General features: G+C 35.4%; 1 protein-coding gene across 2 annotated transcripts in view; it reads right to left on the bottom strand.

The window, feature by feature from the left end:
• Positions 1-5348: 5348 nt before the first annotated feature.
• The window catches only part of LOC126977381 (bifunctional 3'-phosphoadenosine 5'-phosphosulfate synthase), an 81521-nt gene continuing 62044 nt past the window's right edge, over positions 5349-24825 (bottom strand). For both annotated transcript variants that reach the window (XM_050826146.1, XM_050826145.1), the window contains exons 7-14: positions 22967-23029; positions 20640-20879; positions 17617-17772; positions 15830-15935; positions 13320-13462; positions 12022-12183; positions 10617-10725; positions 5349-8739 (exon numbers count right to left, since the gene is read on the bottom strand). In XM_050826146.1, coding sequence (XP_050682103.1) covers positions 8630-8739; positions 10617-10725; positions 12022-12183; positions 13320-13462; positions 15830-15935; positions 17617-17772; positions 20640-20879; positions 22967-23029 — 1089 coding nt within the window. In that variant the 3' untranslated portion in view covers positions 5349-8629. The remainder of the gene's footprint in view (positions 8740-10616; positions 10726-12021; positions 12184-13319; positions 13463-15829; positions 15936-17616; positions 17773-20639; positions 20880-22966; positions 23030-24825) is intronic.

Here is a 24825-nt window from a genome sequence, read left to right as displayed (position 1 = left end):
ATAATTTTGTTTGTCCTCTGATGTGTCCCCCGTCATTCAAAAATAAATTGAAAGAATAGTTTAAAATGAATAACTAATTAGAATCTTTATATCTTTCTTACTTTCTCAGTAGGTAAAAAACAAACTTAATTTTAGCTACCTACATTTTATATGGCAATACAGAGTTTGCTGGGTCAGTTGTCATATGTTTTCAATCAAATATACTATACCTACTATGTTAAAATATTTAAGGTTTCGTTATTCTCAATAAGCAAGGCTTGGCAGTTTTTGTTTTTGTCTCGTAAAAATACGCCCATTGCGAACGCATACAAATTTATACTGCATCCGTTTTGCTTTCAAGCGGGTGGCCGAGTAAAGAGCAATGGTTAATGGAGTTAAATGTTCGCTTATAATAAATTTAATTCCTCCGATACCAAGATGGCGAGAGTTCAACTTATCTTGTGGATTCTTCTTGTTAAATTTGCTCACAGCATGCAGCAGTCAGATAACGTCGCGTCTGCGCGGGTCGCACATCTTAGTTACCTTGGATCGACGTCCTATTTCTATCATTCATTTATTTTTTTTAGTTATTTTTTTATCAGCCTTTTGCTTGTGGCTTTAATTTGTTAAATTTTTTCAAAAATTGTTTTCAAAAGTTTTAGTTTAACAAAGAATGTTTATAATAATATTAAGCATGTCGAGTTAGCCTGTAAGTGGAGTATACAACATAATAAAAGAATTATTAAATGTATCTATAGATTAAGATAGTTGTATGCACGTTGTATTGTCCATAATAATATTTCATAACATCAAGAATTATTTCATAAAATATGCACCCTGCTGTCGTAATGAAATGGTTTCACAGCAGAACTGTCAAACCGTGCGTCAAAAATTTCTCTCATCGAAAATATGTCCATACAAATCAAATATTGGAAATAAAAATAATTGCTTTAGATTGTAATTTTCTCCCACGATGACAACAGCCACTTCGATTGGTAGGTGAATTAAACATCCTTGTGTGTTCACCAATTTAATTTGTGAATATCAAAAATTAACTAAATCCGTGCAGTGGTTTTGTCAAAAAGTAGGCTTTTCATTTTGGACAAATTTAAACGTCCTGTAAGATTTGCGTGACTGAGTCAATAATTCAATGAACTTGAATATTTCAATATCATAAGGCGTTGCCGCTTTGCCTAGCTGCCTTTGAATTGCGCCGCCCGCGGCCGTCAAAGAGATACACGTGCCGGCGGTGTCTCTGATTGGTCCGGCGTAGGGAAGGACTTATTCTATCGATAATTAGCTTTCTTTAAAGGGAGTTGTAATCGATAAATAATAAGCTGTTTAAGTCTATTTTGAAATTGTTCTGTAATGATTATTTAAAAAAAACTACAACTACCTAGGTATTTAAAACTAAGAAGCCTCAGTTTTTATTTTTATAAATTATGAAATAGTTTAGTTATAATGAACGTGAACAAGGAAGAAATAAATAATAACAATTTATAACTTGTTTGTAATTTGAAAGAAATCAAATATCGTACCAACTTACTTTGTTTTATTTATTTTTTTATGAAAATCAGGGACGAGAAGAGCAGGACGGACAGCTGATGGTAATGAATACGCCCTGCCCATTACAATGTAGTGCCGCTCAGGATTCTTGAAAATCCTCAAAACTTCTAAGCAGCACTACAACTGCGCTCGTCACCTTGAGACATAAGATGTTAGGTCTCATTTGCCCAGTAATTTCACAAGCTTCAGCGCCCTTTAGACCGAAACACAGTAATGCTAACAAATTACTGCTTCACGGCAGAAATAGGCGCCGTTTTGGTTTCCATAATCTAGCCGGCATCCTGTGCAAAGGAGCCTCCCACTTGTTCGCTGCTAAGGAAATCACTCATTAAACAGTGGTTTCGTAAGTATTGAACTTCCAAAAATAACCAATTTTTTACAAAGCTTATCCATTCATTAATTATTTATTAATTGTTAAAAATATTAAAACATTCGAATGATACAAAACTACTAGTTTATAATGCCTTGTTTAGATTGTTGGTTAGTAATTGTAAATAAAGTATCGATAAACTAGAATTGTGGGGCATACCCTATTTATGCCTTTATTTATTTTCGTCATTTTATTTAAGTATTTATAATTTTTTATTCAGTTTAACGCGAGCTTTCGGTATGTGTGTCTGATGTCTGGAGTGCTTTATGCAGCCCGCGATTGTTTCAAGTTTTTGTTAAAAAAAAGTCAAAGTTGTATTAATTAATTTAACTTTCTTAAAGTTCAAGTGAAATTTTTCAATCAGTTTTCATTTCTTCGCTAATAATTATGTTATTGTACTTGTAAGAGCTTGTTTACGAGAAGAGAAGTAACAGCCAATTCGCCGCCGTGAGCTACGTTGTCGCTCCTCGGGGTCAAAGTACGTAGTCTAAACAGACTGTTTTTTGTTTCTTTGAAAATTTCTTTTTTATAATTTAGGGATTTTAATTTAATTATTAATTTACCTATACTTCTGTGGACCAGTATGGCTTGTATTTTCATTTATTTCATATAAGCTGTTTCCATACTGTATATAGATTTTATCAGTGTATATGTCACAGGGATATGATAAAAACAGTGATTTGGTCAAATCTCGGAACATGTTAAAATAACAACACGATTTTATCATTTCTCTAAACAAATCTAGTGATTATGGGTTGGCGATGGATGTGTCTTATGTGGAATGTTTAAAAAATGATAAAATCGTGTTTAAAGGATTTAAACATACTCCGTGATTTGATCTAATCACTTAGGGAATTGACCAAATCTCTATTATTATCATTTCCCTGCGACATATACACGACTGTTGGTAGACTTCTTTACCTACAGAAATAAATAAAAAGTTTTACTTTATGAACAACCAAAAATTTGTTGTGTTTCGTAATATCAAGCTCGCCTTGACGATGTTTTAACTTCTATCGTTTGGGAGGGGGAATAGCGCTCACTGGGTAAATATGGCGATCACCTCTGTAAATCTGTTAAAATGGATTTAGCAACACGCCACGTTCCGCGGAGCGCGAGGGAACGGGGTCTCTAGACAGTGGTGCAAACGGACAGCCAGCTCACGTAAGGCTACTGTGAAGTGCGTTTATTCGTTTGCGGCCGCGCTGATCTAAATTTTGGTTGGGTGTTTTTTGTCGGTAAGTCCAAAACTTTAATGCTTATTTAATTATTAATTTTACTTTTCTGACATGAAACTATTCTATTTTATGATAATGCAATCAATATTAAACTATTGTGTATGTATTTTTTTAATGCTCACCTGAGCGCCATTACCCCTTAGTATAAAATATGATACGAGGTCTTTTCAAAAAAGCATGCGTACTAGTTGCGAATGTAAGTAAAGCAGAATCTGGATTTAGAGCCTCGGGAATTTACTCGTTGAATTTTATGGCAGCGTAGCTGATAGCCCAAGAATCGCTGAAGACCACGACTCGAATGTCCAAAACTTTAAAGATGCAGTCTGATGATATGGCCATAATTTCTGGACCATCAAATAAGGATCAATGCTCTGAATCTCTCAAGATCTTGATGATGAGCAAATAACTCCGGTATCGTTTTCTTCTATTGCAGCAATACCAACTGTTGCACCATCTTCTAAGCCAGGTCAAGGAAAGATACAGCAATATTCACCATATTAACTGCGACGCCTATGGAATTATTTTAGAAGATAACCAAAAGAAAAAAAAAGCGAAGCTCAATAAGACCGGAAAAGATGATAAATAAATACCAAAAAAAGTTGTCAAAGCACAGAAGAATAAACATATTGAACAAAAATCTTACAAGTGAAAATTTTTACAAGAAAGTTCTTCGGACAGTAAAGTTGAAGAGCACCTTTGCTACGATGACAGTAATGACGAAATTATGGTGGATGATGAAAATGAAACAAATATATTATTAGCGAAGAATTTGGAAAAAAAAATAACGAGTATCGCTGTACCACCATCTACGGGCTGTGGACTCATGCTATATGTTCCGAGTGGGATTCGCCAGAGGGATATATCTGTCATTAATGTGTCCAAAATAAAATATTGCTATTTCTAATTTGAAGTACCTCTATTAATTATAATTCATTATATTATAATAATTGAAGTCGATTTCATATCGAAGACTTTGGTGATTGTAGACTTTTTTATTGTAAAAGGTTGATCACAAATATTTCCTTAATAATTAAAATGTATCTTTCTTGTTAAATTCGATAAAACATGTTTGAGCGTCATTAACCCGTACCCTGAGCGGCATTTCCCAAAGTCAGGGGCAATACCGCTCAAACATGTTTTTTTTAATAATGTTACTAGTAAGTAAAAAATATGCTTTTGTTGTTAAATTGGTGATTGTTACTTTGCTTAATTTTGATTTATAACAATGAATTTGAAAAATACACCATGTATTCCTTAAGTGAACGCCATTCCCTAACCTACAGTTTTGAGGGTATTTACATTCTGAATATGAAAAGTGTACCAAAGAGACACTAGGTTTCACGGAGATAATCAAATAAGGTTCTGAACTTGTCAACGGGGTTCGTGACTTAGTAGGTACTGTTTTAGTTGTTAAAATGAAAGTTTTCAACAAACAAAAAAAATATGTGTGCAATTCACACGAGGTAGAAGTTAAACCTGCAAAAATTTTGGCTTCCAGATGTAAAAATTCGGGAATAGGATAATTGTAGGTTATAGTATTTTAGTAGTTTTCATAGTCATAAAATGTTTGATAATTATTTTACATTTTATTCGTATATATTACATTGATTTATTCAGACTCAAGAGGCTCATGGTAGCTAAAGTATGAAATAAATAAATACTTTGGTCTTAATATGCCCAACATTTCTTTAAAATACTGCGTCAATGATTGTTTTTGATCATGTTGTTGATACAGTGCGACTGCTGCACATTTTCAAATTTAATTTTGCGTCCAAAAACTCAATCAACGGAATTGCTGTATCTGATACATAATTTACATTAAGCCTGTAAACTGCATATGAAGTCCTGGTACATGTTGCTAGGATGACACATGATTTCAAACGCTATGAAAGACATTACTATCACCGCCAACATTTTTATGTGCTCCTGGTGTGTCTATGTAGTAATACGTCGACCGCATATATTCCGTCAGAACATATTCAGGTATACTCGCGTCATACATAAGACATTCTCTTCTTCAATTATGATCGCCTGGTACCAAAACACTTTATAATGCTTCCTATCTCATTCTCAGCCGGCAGAATCCCCATATATTTATTTACCTTTTTGTGTGTCTATCGTCTCGCTTTTTCGTTTCATCGAGTTTCAAATCACAACAATTCTGCACAAGTTTCACAACAAAAATGAAACATAAATTAAAACATAAATTTATTTTAATAGTACTACATAAATCTGCCTATATTAAAAGCACCATAATAAATTGATTATAAATAAATTATCATACATTACAACAGTAACCCTTTGCACCTCCTTATTTATAACATGATATATTTAAATTAATAATATTTCTCTGATTATATTAATAATTGCGACACATACATAGTCACGCAAAACCATAATCCGGCGCCATTTTGATAAACGTCACTTTTGACGCTGTAACAATGTTTACATCATTGAATACTTAGATTAAGGATTAAGTCTCCGCTGCGCTCCAACTAGATACCGTACTAGCTAAGAACAATAGCTTTTATAATGTCGTGTGTATTGGCTATTTGTAAAGATGCTTGTGTGCGTGGCATTTTGACACTCAATGACATCTTTCAATCAAAACTTATATACGCTTCGTGTTATTTTACATTGAAATTAATGAAATATTAACTATACAAATGATTTGAGTTTTTTTTAGTGTTAATTCCGCTTTTTTATATTTGTTTTTAAAACAATTCGACACGTGTTTCGCCTCTACACGAGGCATCCTCAGGACGTGTTGTCTCGCCTAGACTGAGAGTCTTGTGCCAGATTTTGGATTATGGATTTCCGCAAAGTAACGCCTAATTCAATAAATTTTTGAAATATTAACTGATGATATGTGATCCCAGAGTCATTCTTGTTTCTTGTAATTATATTTTTAACGATTAGCAAAGTTTAACAGAACATGTGGCGCGTTAACGTCATGCATTATTCGAGACTGGCTCGAGTTCGCCCACTTGAGCGTAGTGTTAGTTGCCGCACGGTGCAATTACGCCTGCGGTATCAAGTTGGAGCGCAACGGAGACCAATCCTTCATCTAAGATTGAATACTTATTTATTTCTTTTTAAAACTATAATCTTTATTAACATAATAACAATATTCAGAAATTTATATTTGTACAGTAGCTATAATTTTTTTAATATTTCGAATTTGCCTACATTTATTTGTTGACATTGTGATCAACTTTAGTAACATGAAGATTCGAAGCACGCAGAAATAGTTCTTTTAGATCTACCTTCTTTTCATAACAGAGCTCTAGCTCTATAGCTTCCAATTCAAAAGATATATATTCGAAATACGATTCGATTCAAGAAAACTCATACTTCTTATTACGATGGCAAAAAACTTGCCAGAGTTAGTATATAATGTTACAATATAAGTTAAACTTCTTTTGGCGCGTTAGGGAAAAAATATCAGAGTGAATTTTTACGATGCGCGCGCACAACGTCACGCAAAATCGACACCATGACGTTATCTGGTCAACTAGACCATTTGTATCATACTTCAGCTACCAATCCGAACCACAACCATTGGACGAGAATTTAATATCTTTTTTTTTATTATAACAGTAAGGGACGAGACGAGCGGGACGTTCAGCTGATGGTAAGTGATACGGCCTGCCTATTACAATGCAGTGCCGCTCAGGATTCTTGAAAAACCCAAAAATTCTGAGCGGCACTACAATTGCGCTCGTCACCTTGAGACATAAGATGTTAAGTCTCATTTGCCGAGTAATTTCACTAGCTACGGCGCCCTTCAGACCGAAACACAATAATGCTCACACATTACTGCTTCATAGCAGAAATAGGCGCCAAGGTGGTACCTATAATCTAGCTGTCATCCTGGGCAAAGGGGCCTCACACTGTTTGCTTCTTTGTTACAATATTATATTTTCTACAAACGTAAAACAGCACGAAGAATAATATTCTTAAGGATTTTTGTATTATTACGCCAAAGAAGAATAACTCACACACACACACAATTTTTTTTTAATAAAAAGGGGAATATCTGTCGTCAATCATCAATCAATCCAAAATCTGTGTGATATCAGCAACCAAACGATTAATACGAATTGTATAATTGTTGTTTACAAAAAACTAAAGCGTAATTTCCACTTTCATCTAGTGTTCTGTAAATAAAACTGTGCGTTAATATTTGAAATGGAATGTAAATATAAAATCTCTATTCATTGTAACAACGCAAATAATTGCGACCGTCTATAAAGAGCAAATGTCGTCATAAAACTTAAATTTCTAGATCATTTATACATCTAGATATAAACTTTGACAGCTGTGAAAACGTCGAAAAAAATAAACTTTAGAACTACCCTCTATTTTGAGCAATTCACGCACACTAACACAAAGTGTCATACAAATCGCGAGTGCAACACGTAGCTTGTCACGCACACTAAACTAATATTCCTGGCCTGTTTTTATCGGTTGTCTAACAGAAAGAGACTCTATCTAGACGTATAAATTATCTAAGCTTAATAGATCGTATTTCATAATTATGTAACTTTAATAGTAGTTTATGTGACTGTACTCAATGAAGGGCATTAAACAGTAGTATGGGTTAAGGCGAGTTTCATAATAACACTAGTGTTTTAATGCCGAATTATGTACAGTTACATACACTACTTTATCAACCCACATATCATAAACCTCCATGATGCATTCAGGAGCCGCATATTATGACCACAATAAGTTTAGAAGCGGCAATCAGCCTAGCGAAACTCTCTAAAAAAAAGTGATACAATCGATTGTATGAAACGTGCAGTCATTGATAGATTGACAGATGACGGCTTAATCTTGTATAGACAGAGATAGCCGAAATCCACTACGTTTTAAGCAACTGCTCGCTTTCAAACTTGGCCGGATTATACTTCGTCGCCAATCGCCATACTGTAATTACTACTATTTCACACTTATGTCTAATCACTGCACGTTTCATACTAAACTAAATTTCAATTATTACTTAGGCAGTCCCGTCTCTTATTGCGTAGCATTTACATCCTCATTGGCGGCAATGGCTTTAGTGAAAATTTTCTGGCAGCTGTCATAGCTCTTTTTAATTCAGAGACAAACTAGAGTCGGCCCCAACTATCATATCGTTTGACAGATTGTTTGCAAATTGACATTTCATTTCGAATTTAACGTCATCTCGACTAAAATTAGAATAGAGGCCAGTCAAATTTCTTTATACTTCAGAGATGTTCGAAATTTGAACGAAATAATATTATCGAAATTGATGTTTCTATTTAGCAATAATAAGATTGTCACAGATTAGAAATTTGTTCTAACAGAACAGTTAATTTTTATGGTGGTCATAATGTGCGGTTTTATGATACTTGAGTACTTATATAAAATAATATACAGGAATGTATATAAATATTGCACATGGAAAATCTGAAAACAAATAGAACATGTTTCTTGTTTAAAATAAACATCAGTTGGTGTCCATTTTCGCTTTGAGCGACTGATAATATTCGGATAGTACTTTCCATGCACTTGGCGCCATGAATCCTTTTGGTGGTTCTTTGCCAGCGCGAGCAAGCCCTATAAAAAAGAAAATAAACAGCCGTTTTTAATTTGAGCTTATTGTAGTGTACGAGCAACCTGAATGAAGAATGAAATATCCGTGTCAAATAGATCGCAAGGGACTTTTGGAACACCAAAGATAAAGTAGTGATTTAGTATTAAACGGAACCTCGGGAATGAAACAACGCGTAAACACGACGTACAGTGCTCCCATTAATAATGCGCATACAAATCTTCGCTAATGGGCGTATTCCCGGAAACACCCGAATCATTCAATCGTAAGAGCCCTAAACAATGCACTTGCATTTTGCACCTTGTGCGAAAGAAATAGGAGTCAAATCATGTGTTCACAATACGAAAACAAATCGGGCGGTCGGCTGTGGTAGCCGGTCAGTCAGTCGTCTTTAAGTATTAGTGCCGACTGCACGTGTTCAGTCTATGTGGAATTATATAGAGCTCCTATTACACACCCCTCTCGTTATTGTTATTGCAATATAATTCTACTAAATTATGCAAAAGTAATGCATTTTACCACTCTATATAGATATCGTCTCCCGACGGTTGGGAAATACGACCGTTGCCGAAAAGTGGCGAAGATCTGTGTGCGCATTATTAATTTGGGAGCACTGTATTTCTGCGGAATCTGTTCCACTACCTGCAACTTTACACTAAGTCTTTTTTTAAGTAAACTGCTGTTGCATAAATAAAATATAATATGGCGAACATTTTTCACTATGAGATTTGCATACCAAGTCCCTGAATATCCAGAGAGAGAGGTGTTGGCCTCACGAATTAGTACTTAAAACATTTCTATTATCTTTTTATTTAGAATTCTATGGGCTTTGCCTTTTTATTAAATTTTGGGTTCCGTACCTCAAAATGAGAAAACGAAACCCCTTAAGGGAAACAAAATTAATAGTCTATTTTCTGTTGACATCGAACTATGAAATTTGGCAATTAATAATATATAATAATAATATTGACACACTTTTTACACAAATTATTTTTTTCCCAAGTTAAGCATATATAGCCTGTGGGTTACAAGACAATGATATATTTAATACAATATACTTACTTAAACATACATAAATACATTTAAACATCCATGACTCGGAAACAAACATCCATATTCATCATATAAATGCTTGCACCTACCGGGATTCGAACCCGGGACCTCTAGCTTAGTAGGTAGGATCGCTAACCACTCGGCTATACAGGTCGTCATTAATACCTATAATAAAATATAATATTACTCCAGACATAGGGAGTAGTCGCAAAAAAAAACTTTTTTTACTAAATCATAGGGATTCAAATTTTGAATTAAGTGAACCGTGTCATATGGAGTATCGTATGAAAGGGCTTCATTGGCATAAGCTTAAACAGATAATATTTTAATTATTTTTATGATGTGTAGGTCGATTAATCCCGAAAATGAAAAGATAACCTTTTCCTTAAAGAAAGTATAGGAACCCATACTTTGTACATAATACAATATATACTTTGAACACTGGAACATGGAACCCACGGAGGACAAGTCCTACTCGCACTTTTTTTTTTATAGGATTTGAGGACAAAAGAGCGTACGGGGTCACCTGGTGTTAAGTGATCACCGCCGCCCACATTCTCTTGAAACACCAGAGGAATCACAAGAGCGTTGCCGGCCTTTAAGGAAGGTGTACGCGCTTTTTTTGAAGGTACCCATGTCGTATCGTCCCGGAAACATCGCACAAGGAAGTTCATTCCACAGCTTTGTAGTACGTGGAAGAAAGCTCCTTGTAAACCGCATTGTGGAGGACCGCGACACATCCAGATGGTGGGGATGATATCCTAACTTGTGGCGTGTCGTGCGAAGGCGGAATTCTCCGGTTTTGTTAAATTTTAGTGTACCTACTAACCTCTCATTCTAGTACCGGATATGAAATCGAAGTCTTCTTTTCTAGTCGGATCAAAGAACGCCATCTTCCCAACAGACGCGTCGTAAGCCGCCACTCGGAATGGAATAATCTGGAAAGCATAAGATATTTATATAAAAAGCAATTGACATTGATTTAAAAAAAAGGTTTGGGTTGTTTGAAGATAGATTTCATTAATGGTTTCATATGTGCGTCTGTACACATACTCGGGACAAGAAAGACAATTAATGACTCAATAAGAAATTGATTACAAGAAATTGTTACAGCATGCCTATGAAAATATATAATAAATTGAAAGATTTACCGTTCAATGTTTTTAAAAGAAGACTGCATCAATGACTATTAAATAAGGGCTTCTACAATTTAAATGAATTTTTCAATACAAAATGAATTATCAGTATAAAGTAGTCTATTTGATAATAATATATGTTAATTAAATACTTTGGTGACATTATACATAGATACTAAATGACTTTTTGCATGTCAATTGACGAAACATATTGAATTATTCATAATATTATGTTAACATCTTAATTACAACGTTTCTTACAAATGAAATTTCATTTCATTTCATATAATAGAGTCACCTGGTGATAAGTGCACTCTGAAATCAGAGTCCAAACACTGATTACTTCTAGAATATATTATAAAAATTTAATATACGTTCACAAAAATCGTCACCTTTTTGCTCTTAATAGTGATTTTCATTATTATAACACTAGAAATAAGGGATTGCTTGTAACTAATTCTAGTAGGCTTCATAGGATACATAATAGCTTTAAGGCTAAATGTATACACTTCTATAAGTCCCAGCCACTGTTCAGGCATTATCTATAAATAAATTTAATTGTTTTATAAAAAAAATGCCTCTGTCGTAAATCCTAATACTCCACTGCAGAATATCTAAATGATCGGACAGCCTGGGACTAGATTGTCATTATTTTATAGCGATAGAAGTGATTGTACAATATTGTATATTTTTATTGAAAAGAGCGCAAAAAAAGACTGCTGGAAGAGTTTCTTGCGCCGCTTTTTCTCTCTCAGAGCGCCATTTGTTTCCGAATCGGTAGTAGTATCTAGTTGTTATTAGAAATGACATCAAAAAGAATTCTAAAGGAATCAATTTTGAGAAAATAAATGCCTTTTTAATTAACCCAGATCCTAGGTTCTCAACGTGGGCGATAACGCCCCCTTGTGGGCTTTTGCGACTTTCGGGGGGGCAGTAAAAGACCCAGAGAAAATTAGGGGGCATTGAGAATGGCGCAGATGGGGCGTGGGTAGATTGAAAAATATAGTCTAAAATGGCAAAAAAATACACGAAAATACTCTAGAAAAATACAAATATCCTCAAAATAAGGTTGAGAAACTATGACCTAAATTGACAAACCTCTAAGTCATTAAGTCCGGGCGCCATCTTGAGTACCATGGCCCCGTGCCTGGGATCGTAGAGATCGCCGTTACCGTCGGGATGCGGCAGGCCGGCGGGATCGCGACCCACGATGTAGTGGTTGGCACCCGCATTCATCCGACACTTGGCATGCCATTGTACCTGCGCAATGTAAATGATACAATTTCTCTCCGCTCATGCATCACTTTTGAGCTATCGTCCCCAAGAGCAAACATTGGGTTTCGCGCGCCATTACACATAATGTGTAAATCTTACAACAATAGCTTTCTTGACATCGACATAATATTTTCGTGCTCCCGTGCTGTTGTGTTCAGACACAGTTTAGAATTAAAATTAAAATCGTTGGTATCGTTGCCTCAAGTTTAATTAATTTCATTTGTCTTCATCTTTTGTATCAATGCGCATAATCAAATTAGTTACTTCTGTGAATGTTTTCGTTTGTAACCTTTGATTTTTCTTTTTGTTATTATTGTATCTGTGAAACATGTGTTAGGACGCATCTATATTTATATTTTGTATCTCTTTCCTATATTGTTCAGTTCTTGTGATGTGTTTGTTATGTTTCCTTGTAATAATAAATAAATAAATTTGAGATGTTCTTTCAACTTTCAACCTCCACGTTTATAAAAAATAACTCCATAACTTTACATCTATTTACATGTTAAGTTACTAAATGTTGTTATTAAGATTGTGCTGATCCCACAGACAAACCATCAAGATGATTTTGTAGAACCATTATTATTTATTTTTAGTTATTGTAATGTCAAAGCTAATATAAATAATAAATTATAAAAAAAAATGGAAATCCTCCAAATTAAAAAAAACAGTGTTTACAAAACAAGTATATACTTCAAATAAAATTTGAAAAACAAAATTTTATGAATGATGCGGGACTCGAACCCACGACCTCCGGCGTTCCGTGCCGGTGTTCTAACCAACTGTGCCAACCGTTCGAGTAACGTATCGCTACAAAATCTCGTTTGCTTTGTTCAACTCTCAGGTTGTGGCTTCATCTACAGGATCTACTTTACAGTTGATTACCTGCTCAACCACAATATTTGCGTATTAGGAAATTGACTTGAGATGTCGCTCTTGTAAATCTAAACAATATGTTATGTTTTTAAAGTGATAACCCTCACTTCTAGGATTAATACTGAAATAAAATTTGAAAAACAAAATTTTATGAACGATGCGGGTTACTCGAACGGTTCAAATTTTATTTGTGAATTGTACTATAGTTAAAGTGAACCTTATTTTTGTAAATAGTTAGTAATAACCTCCGTAGGTCCCGCGTACATCATCGGTGATGGGAAAATAGCCAGCACTGTAGACGCAGGGTCCAATACTCCTTCATTTAGCACTGCGTTGTGCTGGTTGATGCGGACTTCCAGAGGTACGTCGTCGTCTTTGGTCCATCCACCTGGACATTATATTATCACTTGTAATAGCGGTATAAATAAAATTATTTAAATGTAATAAGTAAATTATGTAAAGTGTAATAAGGCTATTCTGCATTTTTTTTTATGGAAAAGGAGGACAAACGAGCGTACGGGGCACTTAGTGTTAAGTAATCACTACATTATCTTGCAACACTAGTGTGCCTAGGCACAGGAGCGTTGCAGGCCGTTGTCGTATCGTCCCGGAAACACTGCACAAGGAAGTTCATTCCACAGCTTTGTAGTACGTGGAAGAAAGCTCCTTGAAAATCGCACTGTGGAGAACCCTCACACATTCAGATGGTGGAGATGATATCCTAACTTGTGGCGTGTCGTGCGAAGGTGGAATTGGGCGGCAGGAATCAGGTTAAACAGCTCTTCGGAACACTCCCCGTGATAAATGCGATAGAAGACACACAATGAAACGACGTTTCTAAGCAACGCTAGGTGATTGAGCCGTACACAGAGCACTGGGTCCTCGACAATTCGAGCAGCTCTGCGTTGCATGCGGTCAAATGGTTCGAGCTGATATTGGAGTGCGCCAGACCAGAGATGACACCAATACTCCATATGTGGCCGGATCTGCGCTTGGTATTTATAGCGATAGAATGTGTTTTAATACCAGAAGACTTATATGAGTCTTAGAATATGCGGGAGTACCTACAAGAAATACTTCAAAAGCTGTGAACACTAAACAGCACATGAAACGAATAAAAAGTTCTGAGCTAATTGAGGGCTGTGACGCGTTTAAACATTTACTCCCAACATTTTCCATTACTTCTACAGAAAACAATCGTATATCTGCGATAAAACTTATTCCAGGTTTTATGCATTTTATTCTATTCATGTTTTTTACCCCACACACTCTTGAAAAAGAAAAGCACAAAAGCATTCTGACCTGTATAAATACCACTGGACAGGCTGTTCCATATGTTTGACAGAATTTTTTGTGCCTATTTGAAGCGCCACTCGCGAGCGTCCAGAGAACTAATTTTTACGTATAAATGGCTACGAAAGAATGTACAATAATGGTTCGTTTTCCGTGTTATTTATACTTTAAGAATCAACGTAATAAAGTACACATTATTTTTTGTAAATACTTTCCCACCATCTATCGATTTTTGCTGAGGTTGTCATCACTAATTTTAGTACCGCAGACTCTCGCTACATGGCCAACAGCGTCAAAATGGCGAATATCAAATAAACACAAAAGTTCTCTAGCCGCCAGTCCAGTGGTATATAGAGGTCAGTCCAAGAACATCATGAGGTGGGCCTTTTTTAAAGTTACACATGACATATAGATGTGGAAACATTTCGCAAGAAAGGTATTTTACACAAATATAATTTGAAAACAAAATTTTATGAACGATGCGGGACTCGAACCCACGACCTCTGGCGTTCCGTGCGAGTGCTCTGCCAACTGAGCCAACCGTTCGAGTAACGTATCGCTACAAAATCTCGTTTGCTTTGTTCAACTCTCAGGTTGTGGCTTCATCTACAGGATCTACTTTACAGTTGATAACCTGCTCAACCCCAATATTTGCATATTAGGAAATTGACTTGAGATATCGCTCTTGTAAATCTAAACAATATGTTATGTTTTTAAAGTGATAGTGAAGTGAACATGAAATTTATTTCAAATTTTATTTGTGTATTAATCCTAGAAGTGGGGGTTATCACTTTAAAAACATAACAAATTGTTTAGGTATTCTACAGTTTGGTTGGACATGAAAAGTGGCTTGAAAAGTTTAACCTGATACCTGCCGCCAAACCCACCTTCGCACGACACGTCACAAATTATCCTTATTGCTCGCTCGATCCATTTGACCGCGTGCAACGTAGAGCAGCTCGAATTATCGGGGACCCAGTGCTCTGTCAACGGCTGGATCACTTGGCGTTGCGTAGAGATGTCGCTTCATTATGTGTCTTCTACCGCATTCATCACGGGGAGTATTCCGAAGAGCTGTTTAACCTGAATCCCTCCGCCGTTACGATATCATCCCCACCATATTCTGGATGTGTGGCGGTCCTTCACAGTACTTTTTTCCACGTACTACAAAGCTGTGGAATGAGCTTCCTTGTGCGGTGTTTCCGGGACGATACTACATGGGTACCTTCAAAAAAAGCGCGTACACCTTTCTTAAAGGCCGGCAACGCTCTTGTGATTCCTCTGGTGTTGCAAGAGACTGTGGGCGGCGGTGATCACTTAACACCAGGTGACCCCGTACGCTCGTTTGTCCTGCTATTCCATAAAAAAAAAATATATATAAAGGAACGGTTTACATCAAGCTGGTGAGAAATGGTGTTTTATTTTGTGGCCTGTTCGTTGAAGGTAACTTAATATTGGTTACCTAAGGGATGCAGCAGTAAAACTGGTTTCTTGTATCCTCTCTGAGTGAGCTGCCGCTGGGTATCCTGCATCAGCAGTGCGTGCCCGTTGTGAATCGGGTTACGTAACTACAAAAAATACAATCGATTAATATTTCCTTATTATCTTTATATATATATCTTCTGTACGTGTGTTGATAGTGAACTCCTCCTAGTGGATTCGAGGATGGTTTAGATTCACAATTGAACTACCTAGCTGGACAGATGTTTTTAATTTAAGACGTGTGTACAGGAGAACGTCTGTCGGGTCCGCTAGTTTTGTATATACAACTGATATATATTTCATAAAATAAAACAAAAAGTCAACCGGCATCAAAAAAACGATTCCAAAACAATAGATATAATATGCACTAAAAAGAATAAAAAATAAATGTCTTCCCGCCGCGGCCCCATTCTCGCCTCGTCAAGTTGCGCGTGCGACACAAGCACATCCACCTATAACTATCATGTATGGGCAAACCTAACTTGGCTGGCACCGACTCCAAAAATAAAAATAATAGCGTAAGAACGCTTGTCTTATTGCAACTCATTTTGTTTTTATTTATTTACTTGTTAGTAAAAAACAAATTTTGCATGGAGGTTTCAAAGCAATAAAAACCACTGAGGTTATTTATATTAGGTTAGTTAAATCATATGACAACCTGTATAGCCGAGTGGTTAGCGATGCTACCTACTAAGCTAGAGGTCTCGGGTTCGAATCCCGGTAGGTGCAAGCATTTAAATGATGAATATAGATGTTTGTTTCCGAGTCATGGACCTTTAAAATGTATTTAGGTATGTTTAAGTAAGTATATTGTATTAAATATATCATTGTCTTGTAACCCATAACACAGGCTATATATGCTTAACTTGGGGCAAGATAATTTGTGTAAAAAGTGTGTCAATTAATTATTATTATTAATTATGTGTTAATGTATATAATTGAGTGTCAGTAGTCATTATTGTGTTTTCTATTTCAACTTCACGTCAATTGTCTAAAATAGTCTAACAATACTTTTTTTATTGTGATATGATTATTTTAGTATGGTAACCCTTCATATATGTATAACCTTTAAGTAGTTTGACAATCCTCTAGACCACCTGGGGTTCTCCGGAAGACCAGCGCTGATCATATCACCTGTGTGTATGATCAGTATTATGATGAGGTGAACTCCATCTCTGCATTTTCATGTAAATTAGTGTGTCTCAAAGTGGGCGATAACGCCCCCTTGTGGGCGTGGGGCGTTAAAGGACGCATATAAAAATGGGGGGCATTGGCGTGGCTTAGGGGAGCAATGGTTTATTTGTTGTGTCATTCAGATACTTTACATTTAAATTTCAAAAAACACCCTTATTTGTGCACTCATCCCTGATTTTACGGATCCGTGAAAAAAATACGAATAGAATGTACGTTTTTGTATGATGACGAATTTTCAACGTATGAGTGCAGAGACGCTCTAATTAGTTCATATTTCTGCTCTTTTCTAATTAGATATAAAACTATTCTAGAACTTGTAAGGGGGCGTCCATAAACACTCCTAAGTGTATAAAAAATTGCTGAATAAGAATTGATTTTCACAGGGGTCGGTACAAGAAATAAATTTGTAAATCTTTGATGTAAATTTATAAATAAGTCTACTTGTATACTTTAAGTTGCAGAATAAATGATTTTTCTTTCTTTATTTCAAAAATATTGAACCTATTATTACATCGGAATATTATTTTTAGATACCTACTCTGAAATGCATTTACAGTATTTTGCACAGCTCACCTGGAAAGCGAAGACAGCATCGGCTTCCATTTCGATGAACTTAGCGCGGAGTTCGTTAGGTGTCAGGCGATATGCGTCGAGTCCATCATTCCACCGCACGCGCTCGAATACCTCCAAAGCTCCGCCCACCAGCCAATCACCTGACTCTTCTATCATCTATAAATCAAAATAATTTGTTATTTATTTATTTGTCATATACGGGCGAACCCTTAACAAAATTAAAACTATGAAAGTAATACAAAATTTACTTAACTACTATTATATTTTTTTTTATGAAAAAATGGTAATTCGTCACGTGACCTTGAGACATAAGATGTTAAGTCTCATTTACCCAGTAATTTCACTAGCTACGGCGCCCTTCAGACCGAAACACAGTAATGTTTACACATAACTGCTTCACAGCAGAAATAGGCATTGCCATTGTGATACCCATAATCTAGCCGGCATCCTGTGCAAAGGAGCCTCCCACTAGTAATCTAATATTCAACTAAATAATCAACACATCTTACATTCTAATTATAAACAAACATGGTTTTAGTGTGTCTGGCCACAGATAGTAGACTAGTATTATATAAATCAATCCAGTTTATCTGGTTGTTAGTAGCTTCGCTGAGCCCAAAAATAGTAGAGTGATGATACAAACCTGTTTTCAACAATTGAGTAGAAAAGTAAGTGTCGTTCTTTCTCAAGATTCTACTAGGAACAGAAAAAATTATTAAAGCCTGTAAAAGTTGACTACGATCAATATTACTTGATTAAATTTAATTCTTTGTTGTTTCTAAAGTGATAACCCTCACTTCTGGGATTGATTACACAAATTATCATCCATCAGTAGCATCTGTGCGAGACTCGCATCGTTCACAAATTTTGTTTTCAAATTTTTTTTTTTATTTATTTATCATATTACATATACCGATATAAAACTAGGTCAAATTAGCATCTAAAAAAAAACCACAAAGGTTAACAACTAATGCTAATAACACTTAATAATACGTCACAACTCACAACTTATGCTATAAATTAAATGAACACAGTGAAAATATTTTAAAAGACTTAAAAACGCATAAATATATCTTATAAATATGACTTAGCAGGTTCAAATTCTCTTAGCTGCTATAATTTATGTAATAGGTAATCCTTTATTCTATAATTAATGTTTTTAGTATTTAAATTTTGCCGCTCACTGAAGGGCAGCTCATTTAAATTTAATTTGTGTATCTATAAATCATTACATATGAACGCCGGAAAGAATTTTAAGCCAATTATGTACTCATGAAACAAAACATGAGAATTAATATATAAATTTCGTATCACGTTGTTTGACCGCAATACCAAAACTACTGAACCGATTTGAATCAAATTTCGTACATTGTGTGCAGTTTGATCCAACATGAGAGATAGGATAGGATAGGATATTAAAATGTTATTTCTGTATGAATAATTCTATGAGATAAAATTTTGACACTCAGTTTGACAGTTCTACTGTCACAATATTTCATTACAAGAACTTTATCGGAACAGTCAAACTTGCTGTTTGACTGTTCCGATAAAAACAGGCCATAAATATTAGTTTAGTGTGCGTGACAAGCTACGTGTTACGCGTCGCGATTTGTGTGAGTGTGCGTGAATTGCTCAAAATAGAGGGCAATAGTTTTTTATTGTTTTATGATCAAAATTTTTTTAAGACGTTTACTGTCATAGTCTATTTTCACGTGTAGATTGTCAAGCAAAGGGAAAAAGAAATAATAATATTGTAATGATAAAATTTCCACAAATTTCGAAATTTGAAAAAAAAAGTATTTCATTAATTTTGATTACATTACAATATTAGCACAAAAAAAATTCAAACAATAACAGCAATTCGTTCCAAAAACAAAAAAACTCTGAACATCCTGCTAGTCTCGTCATTTCTTATGATAAGCACATATTATACATTAACCCCCTTATTCATAATGGTCCGCTAACATTAAACAGCCGCTAAGGAGTGTTTTTTCTTATTATGACTTAGGTCAATAGAAGAAGACAGAGTGTGAATTAGCAATGCTTTAAGTTAGCAGACTATTATGAATAAGGGGGTAACAATCTATCGCGTTGTATTGTATCCGCCTGGATTCTGATTTTAAGCCAATGGTAGATAATTATGCAAAAATGCCTTTGGCTTAAAATTTTTTTTTTGAAGAAAAGCTTTACTAGACAATTTTTTTTAATGAAAATAAGGGTCAAAAGGGATGTTGAAATAACTTATTTTGTTAAAGGTTCCTTTTTTTAATGATATCAATTTCGACCGAAAATGCAACACAGCATTGTATTTATTTTGCTAATAAAGTTTATTATCCTACTAATATTATAAATGTGAAAGTTTGTATGTCTGGATGTATGTTTGTACTCCTTTAATTCAAAAACTACTGAATGGATTTTGATGAAACCTTTCAATAATATAGCTTACACACCAGATTAACACATATAATTTATAAAACTATAATGTTCCATTCCGAATAGCAAAATAACTTAATCACATTGAAATGTTGATGAATAAATAAAATACTTTCTATCTTTTTAATCTCTGGATCTACTGAAACGATTTTAAAAATTTTCTTACACATAGAGTGCCACATTTTTTGAGAATGTCTTATGCTATATTATATTAACACGAAAATGAAAAGAGTTTTTCGTGGTCGTGGTTGTCGCCTTTAAGTAAGCAAGTCTGAGAAAAAACGGTCAAACACTAAAAATAATTTATATGGCAAAACAATGTTTGCCGGGTCAGCTTGTAAACAATATGTTATGTTTTTAAAGTGCTAACCCTCACTTCTAGGATTAATACACAAATAAAATTTGAAAAAAAAAAAGTTAAGAACGATGCGGATCGAACCCACGACCTCCGGCGTCCCGTGCCGGTCGCGGTGCTCTAACCAACTGAGCCAACCGTTTGAGTAACGTATCGTCATAAAATCTTAGTTTAAATCTCGTTGTAAAAGTTTATTATTATTATTTTCAGTGATCCCCTCGTGTGAAGTACTAACCTTGATATAAGGATGTCCTGCGTGATGGATACCAAACTGCCTGGCGCATCTCTCCGGTTTCCTGTGCGGGTAAAACTCTGGGGCCCTCAGTATAGCCACGGCTTTGCCACCGTGTATCAAAGCCAGGGCGCTAGAGCCGGCGAGACGGTCTTTATCATCTGTGGTGACCGGCAGTACGACCGGAACTGACTGGTTGATTATGGTGCCGTCAGATGATGTGATGCAGTTGAAATGGAGAGCCTGGAAATGTAACATTATTTTTTAAAATTCCGTACCAGTTAGAGTTACCAGTGGGAAGCTCCTTTGCACAGGATGCCGGCTAAATTGTGGGTACCACAACGGCGCCTATTTCTGCCGTGAAACAGTAGTGTGTAACCATTACTGTGTTTCGGTTTGAAGGGCGCGGTAGCTAGTGAAGTTACTGGGCAAATGAGACTTAACATCTTATGTCTCAAGGTGACGAGCGCAATTGTAGTGCCACTCAGAATTTTTGGGCTTTTCAAGAATCCTGAGCGGCACTGCATTGTAATGGGCAGGGCTTATCAATTACCATCAGGTGAACGTCCTGCTCGTCTCGTCCCGTATTTTCATTAAAAAAAAAACAAGATTTACGATCCTGGCTCAGACGGTAAGAGCGCTCGGACTTAACACGACAGGTCGCGGGTTCGAGTCCCGCAAGTAAATTTTGGTTACAAATTTAATTTGTATAACAACAAGACTCACAATCACCCTCAAAAAGTGTCTGAAGCAAAACTCTGCCTACGCGTCTATTAGGCAGAGTTTTATACAATAGACTTTGAACATTACTGCCACGATATAAGGTGCTAATTTGAACGAATGCCTTAACGTTATTTGTGTAAGATCATTTTTTGACGACGTATAATAGGCGAACGGAGTCTTATCGTTTGTTGTACATAAATGATTCCGTAACACATATATAAAATCTTATTGGATAATTAGTATGTCCGTGTGTTTTTCTTTTTGAAGTTTACAGCACATATTCCAATCACCTCTTAGATCTATTGAACGATTATTTTAATTACGTTATAGATTAGAAAGATATTTGTAAATAAACCCAATCAATAGATAAAAGCAATTTATGTCGCATTATATTTTGCGCAATCTAATCAAAACCTATAAGCGTAATTGTTCTGTTTATCTACAATCAGCGCAGCTCGAATTGTCGGGGACCCAGTGCTCTGTGAACGGCTGGATCACTTGGCGTTGCGTAGAGACGTCGCTTCTTTGTGTGTCTTCTACCGCATTTATCACGGGGAGTGTTCCGAAGAGCTGTTTAACCTGATTCCTGCCGCCGAATTCCACCTTCGCACGACACGCCACAAGTTAGGATATCATCCTCACCATCTGGATGTGTGGCGGTCCTCCACAGTGCGGTTTTCAAGGTGCTTTCTTCCACGTAATACAAAGCTGTGGAATGAGCTTCCTTGTGCGGTGTTTCCGGGACGATACGACATGGGTACCTTCAAAAAAAAGCGCGTACACCTTCCTTAAAGGCCGGCAACGCTCTTGTGATTCCTCTGGTGTTGCAAGAGATTGTGGGCGGCGGTGATCACTTAACAACAGGTGACCCGTACGCTCGTTTGTCCTCCATAAAAAAAAACATGAAATTTGATCTTAAAGCAAGTAAAGAGGAAAAGCCGAAAACAAAAATTCTCGATGCGAGTTTTAATTAAAGCATTTCACAAATATAACCACCAAATAGTAATTTATCAATAAACTGTTGTGACAAAAAAATGACGTCACGAGCGTTTTAATAAATTTTCTACGACTAGTAATTCTAAATTATTGTCCCATTTTTTGTCAGTCCGTTAATATGAATCCCGTGACCAGTTTTGTGTTCTTAACTCAATTTCGACATAATTGTGGTTTGGAACGTTTTTCTGGACATACGTTATTTTTATGATAATAAGGGACGAGACAAGCAGGACGTTCAGCTGATGGTAATAGATACGCCATGCCCATTACAATGCAGTGCCGCTCAGGATTCTCAAAAAACCCAAAAATTCTGAGCGGCACTACAATTGTGCTCGTCACCTTGAGACATAAGATGTTAAGCCTCATTTGCCCAGTAATTTTACTACAATTGTACTACAAAATTAGACTAAGAATTGTAAAATATTATTTTTCCCATGCCTACCCGGCATATTGTATGTACCCACTCAATCTATGCAAATAAAAGACTTGATTTGATTTGAAAATAATCTTTTGTTCAGTTAGTTTTAGTACGATCCACGTACAATAATTTTTCATTTACTTAGAATAATATATTGTATTTTTGTCAAATTAATTTAAATATAAATACTCACTTGAAGATACTCGGTCTCCCTCATAAAGCCCTTGAGAGGATAAGCCCAACCTTCCGACAATACCTGCAACATAAAAAAGGCTAACCTGTAAGTAGTGACATATGACTTAAGGGCCTCGTTCACCATGTCCAAGTAAAGCTGTGATTAGTAACTTCTCAATTAACGTTAATTGGAAGCTACATGTTATGAGTATCTTTTGCCAATTTCACAAGCGAAAATTATGTCTTGAGTAACTACTGATTGGTTAAGCGAGTAATGAAGCTATCACACGTCATATTCGTTCAATTTTACGTCAAATATCACTTGTCAAACGTCATTGCAGATTGTCATTTATGATTTTGTTAAATGTTGAGCGTTCATTTCACTGTTTAGCGCCAGATGTTTGTTTACCTTTGAAACTAGAAAGCATCTGGAAATAGTATAATACAGTTTTTGTCATTAAGTGGTCACTTGTGTGTGTTAATAAAATTAAAAGAGAGAGAAGTGCATACTTTACACGAGCGGGATATTTTGGTATTATTAAATAAAAATATGGTGATATCTTGGAATTTAAATATACGCATACTTGGTATTTGTTCCATGGTAGAATAATCTAACTCGATCAATTGATGATCAATCAAATCGAATAAATCCATATCTAATAATTTATTTTTATGCTACTACGTGTGAAAAGATGCACAAATAACAAGTGATAATAGTAGTAGGCACATAATATCATGTAACTGTCAAGTAACCGTGCTAATTGGCAGAAGATGTGGCAAGTTAGTTACGGGACAGTTAATCTTAAGATTAGTGTTACTTTAAGGTCGTGAAATTCGCATGCTATGTTTCTATTGACTTTACTCAGTGATTAGCTTACTTGATAGTTTACTTGAATGTGGTGAAAGAGGGCCTTAACCACCTAAAAATAAATCTATCTTTGGTTTTATTAATGTTAAGTCAAAACACTGGCTATGGACACTTCAAATTTCATATTTCACAATTATTTAATTAATTAAATGATAAACTTATTAAGTAATACGGCATTACTCGCGATTTATCTGTGTGGGTACCGATTACACTCACCCTGATGTAGGACCTCCGAATGGTCCGAAACTAGTAGGTACCCACACCGATAAGTCATGTTTCACGAAAGTTTTAATAATTTAATTGATAGCCCAGATTTACTGGCTAAACTGTGTATTTCAAAGTCCATTTTTTGCACTAATTAAAGGTTTAAAGGTTGATTAATCATTCAATTGGATAAATTAATTGATTTTTATTGTAGACAACATAAAATATTGATGCAAACAATTAAAAATAGAATTTTTTTCAACTTTTTATAAAAAATTGCATATTATATATATACTTACAAGAATTGCTCGTTTAAAGATATAAGATTACAGCCTCGTAGTTCAATTTTTATCATGCGATAATAATAATTGTAATGTACATAATAATAAGTATTTCAATGCTAACAACAATTATTAATTAGTTAATTGTAACTATAGTACTTAATGTAGGACAACGAACTGTGTGTATCTCTTTGGCGTTGATAAAATTGTTAGCTGTCGTTTAAGCAGCGCAGTTATCTATTATGTAATACTACTAGTCCAACAGTAAGCTTATATATCTTTAAACGAGCAATTCTTACATACATACATAAAATCACGCCTCTTTCCCGCAGGGGTAGGCAGAGACCACTTCTTTCCACTTGCTACGATCCTTACATATTTGTTTCGCTTCGTCCACTTTCATTATTCCTTTCATACATGCTCTCCGGTTTAGGGTACTCTTGACCTGGCCTTTTTTAAAACGTCCCTGATTTGATCTTGAAACGTCCGCCTAGGTCTTCCCCTTCTAACACTTTCATTCACACT

This window comes from Leptidea sinapis, chromosome 45, assembly GCF_905404315.1.
Source record: "Leptidea sinapis chromosome 45, ilLepSina1.1, whole genome shotgun sequence".
NCBI classification, from domain to species: Eukaryota; Metazoa; Arthropoda; class Insecta; order Lepidoptera; family Pieridae; genus Leptidea; species Leptidea sinapis.
This window is presented reverse-complemented; position numbering and strand designations above follow the sequence as displayed.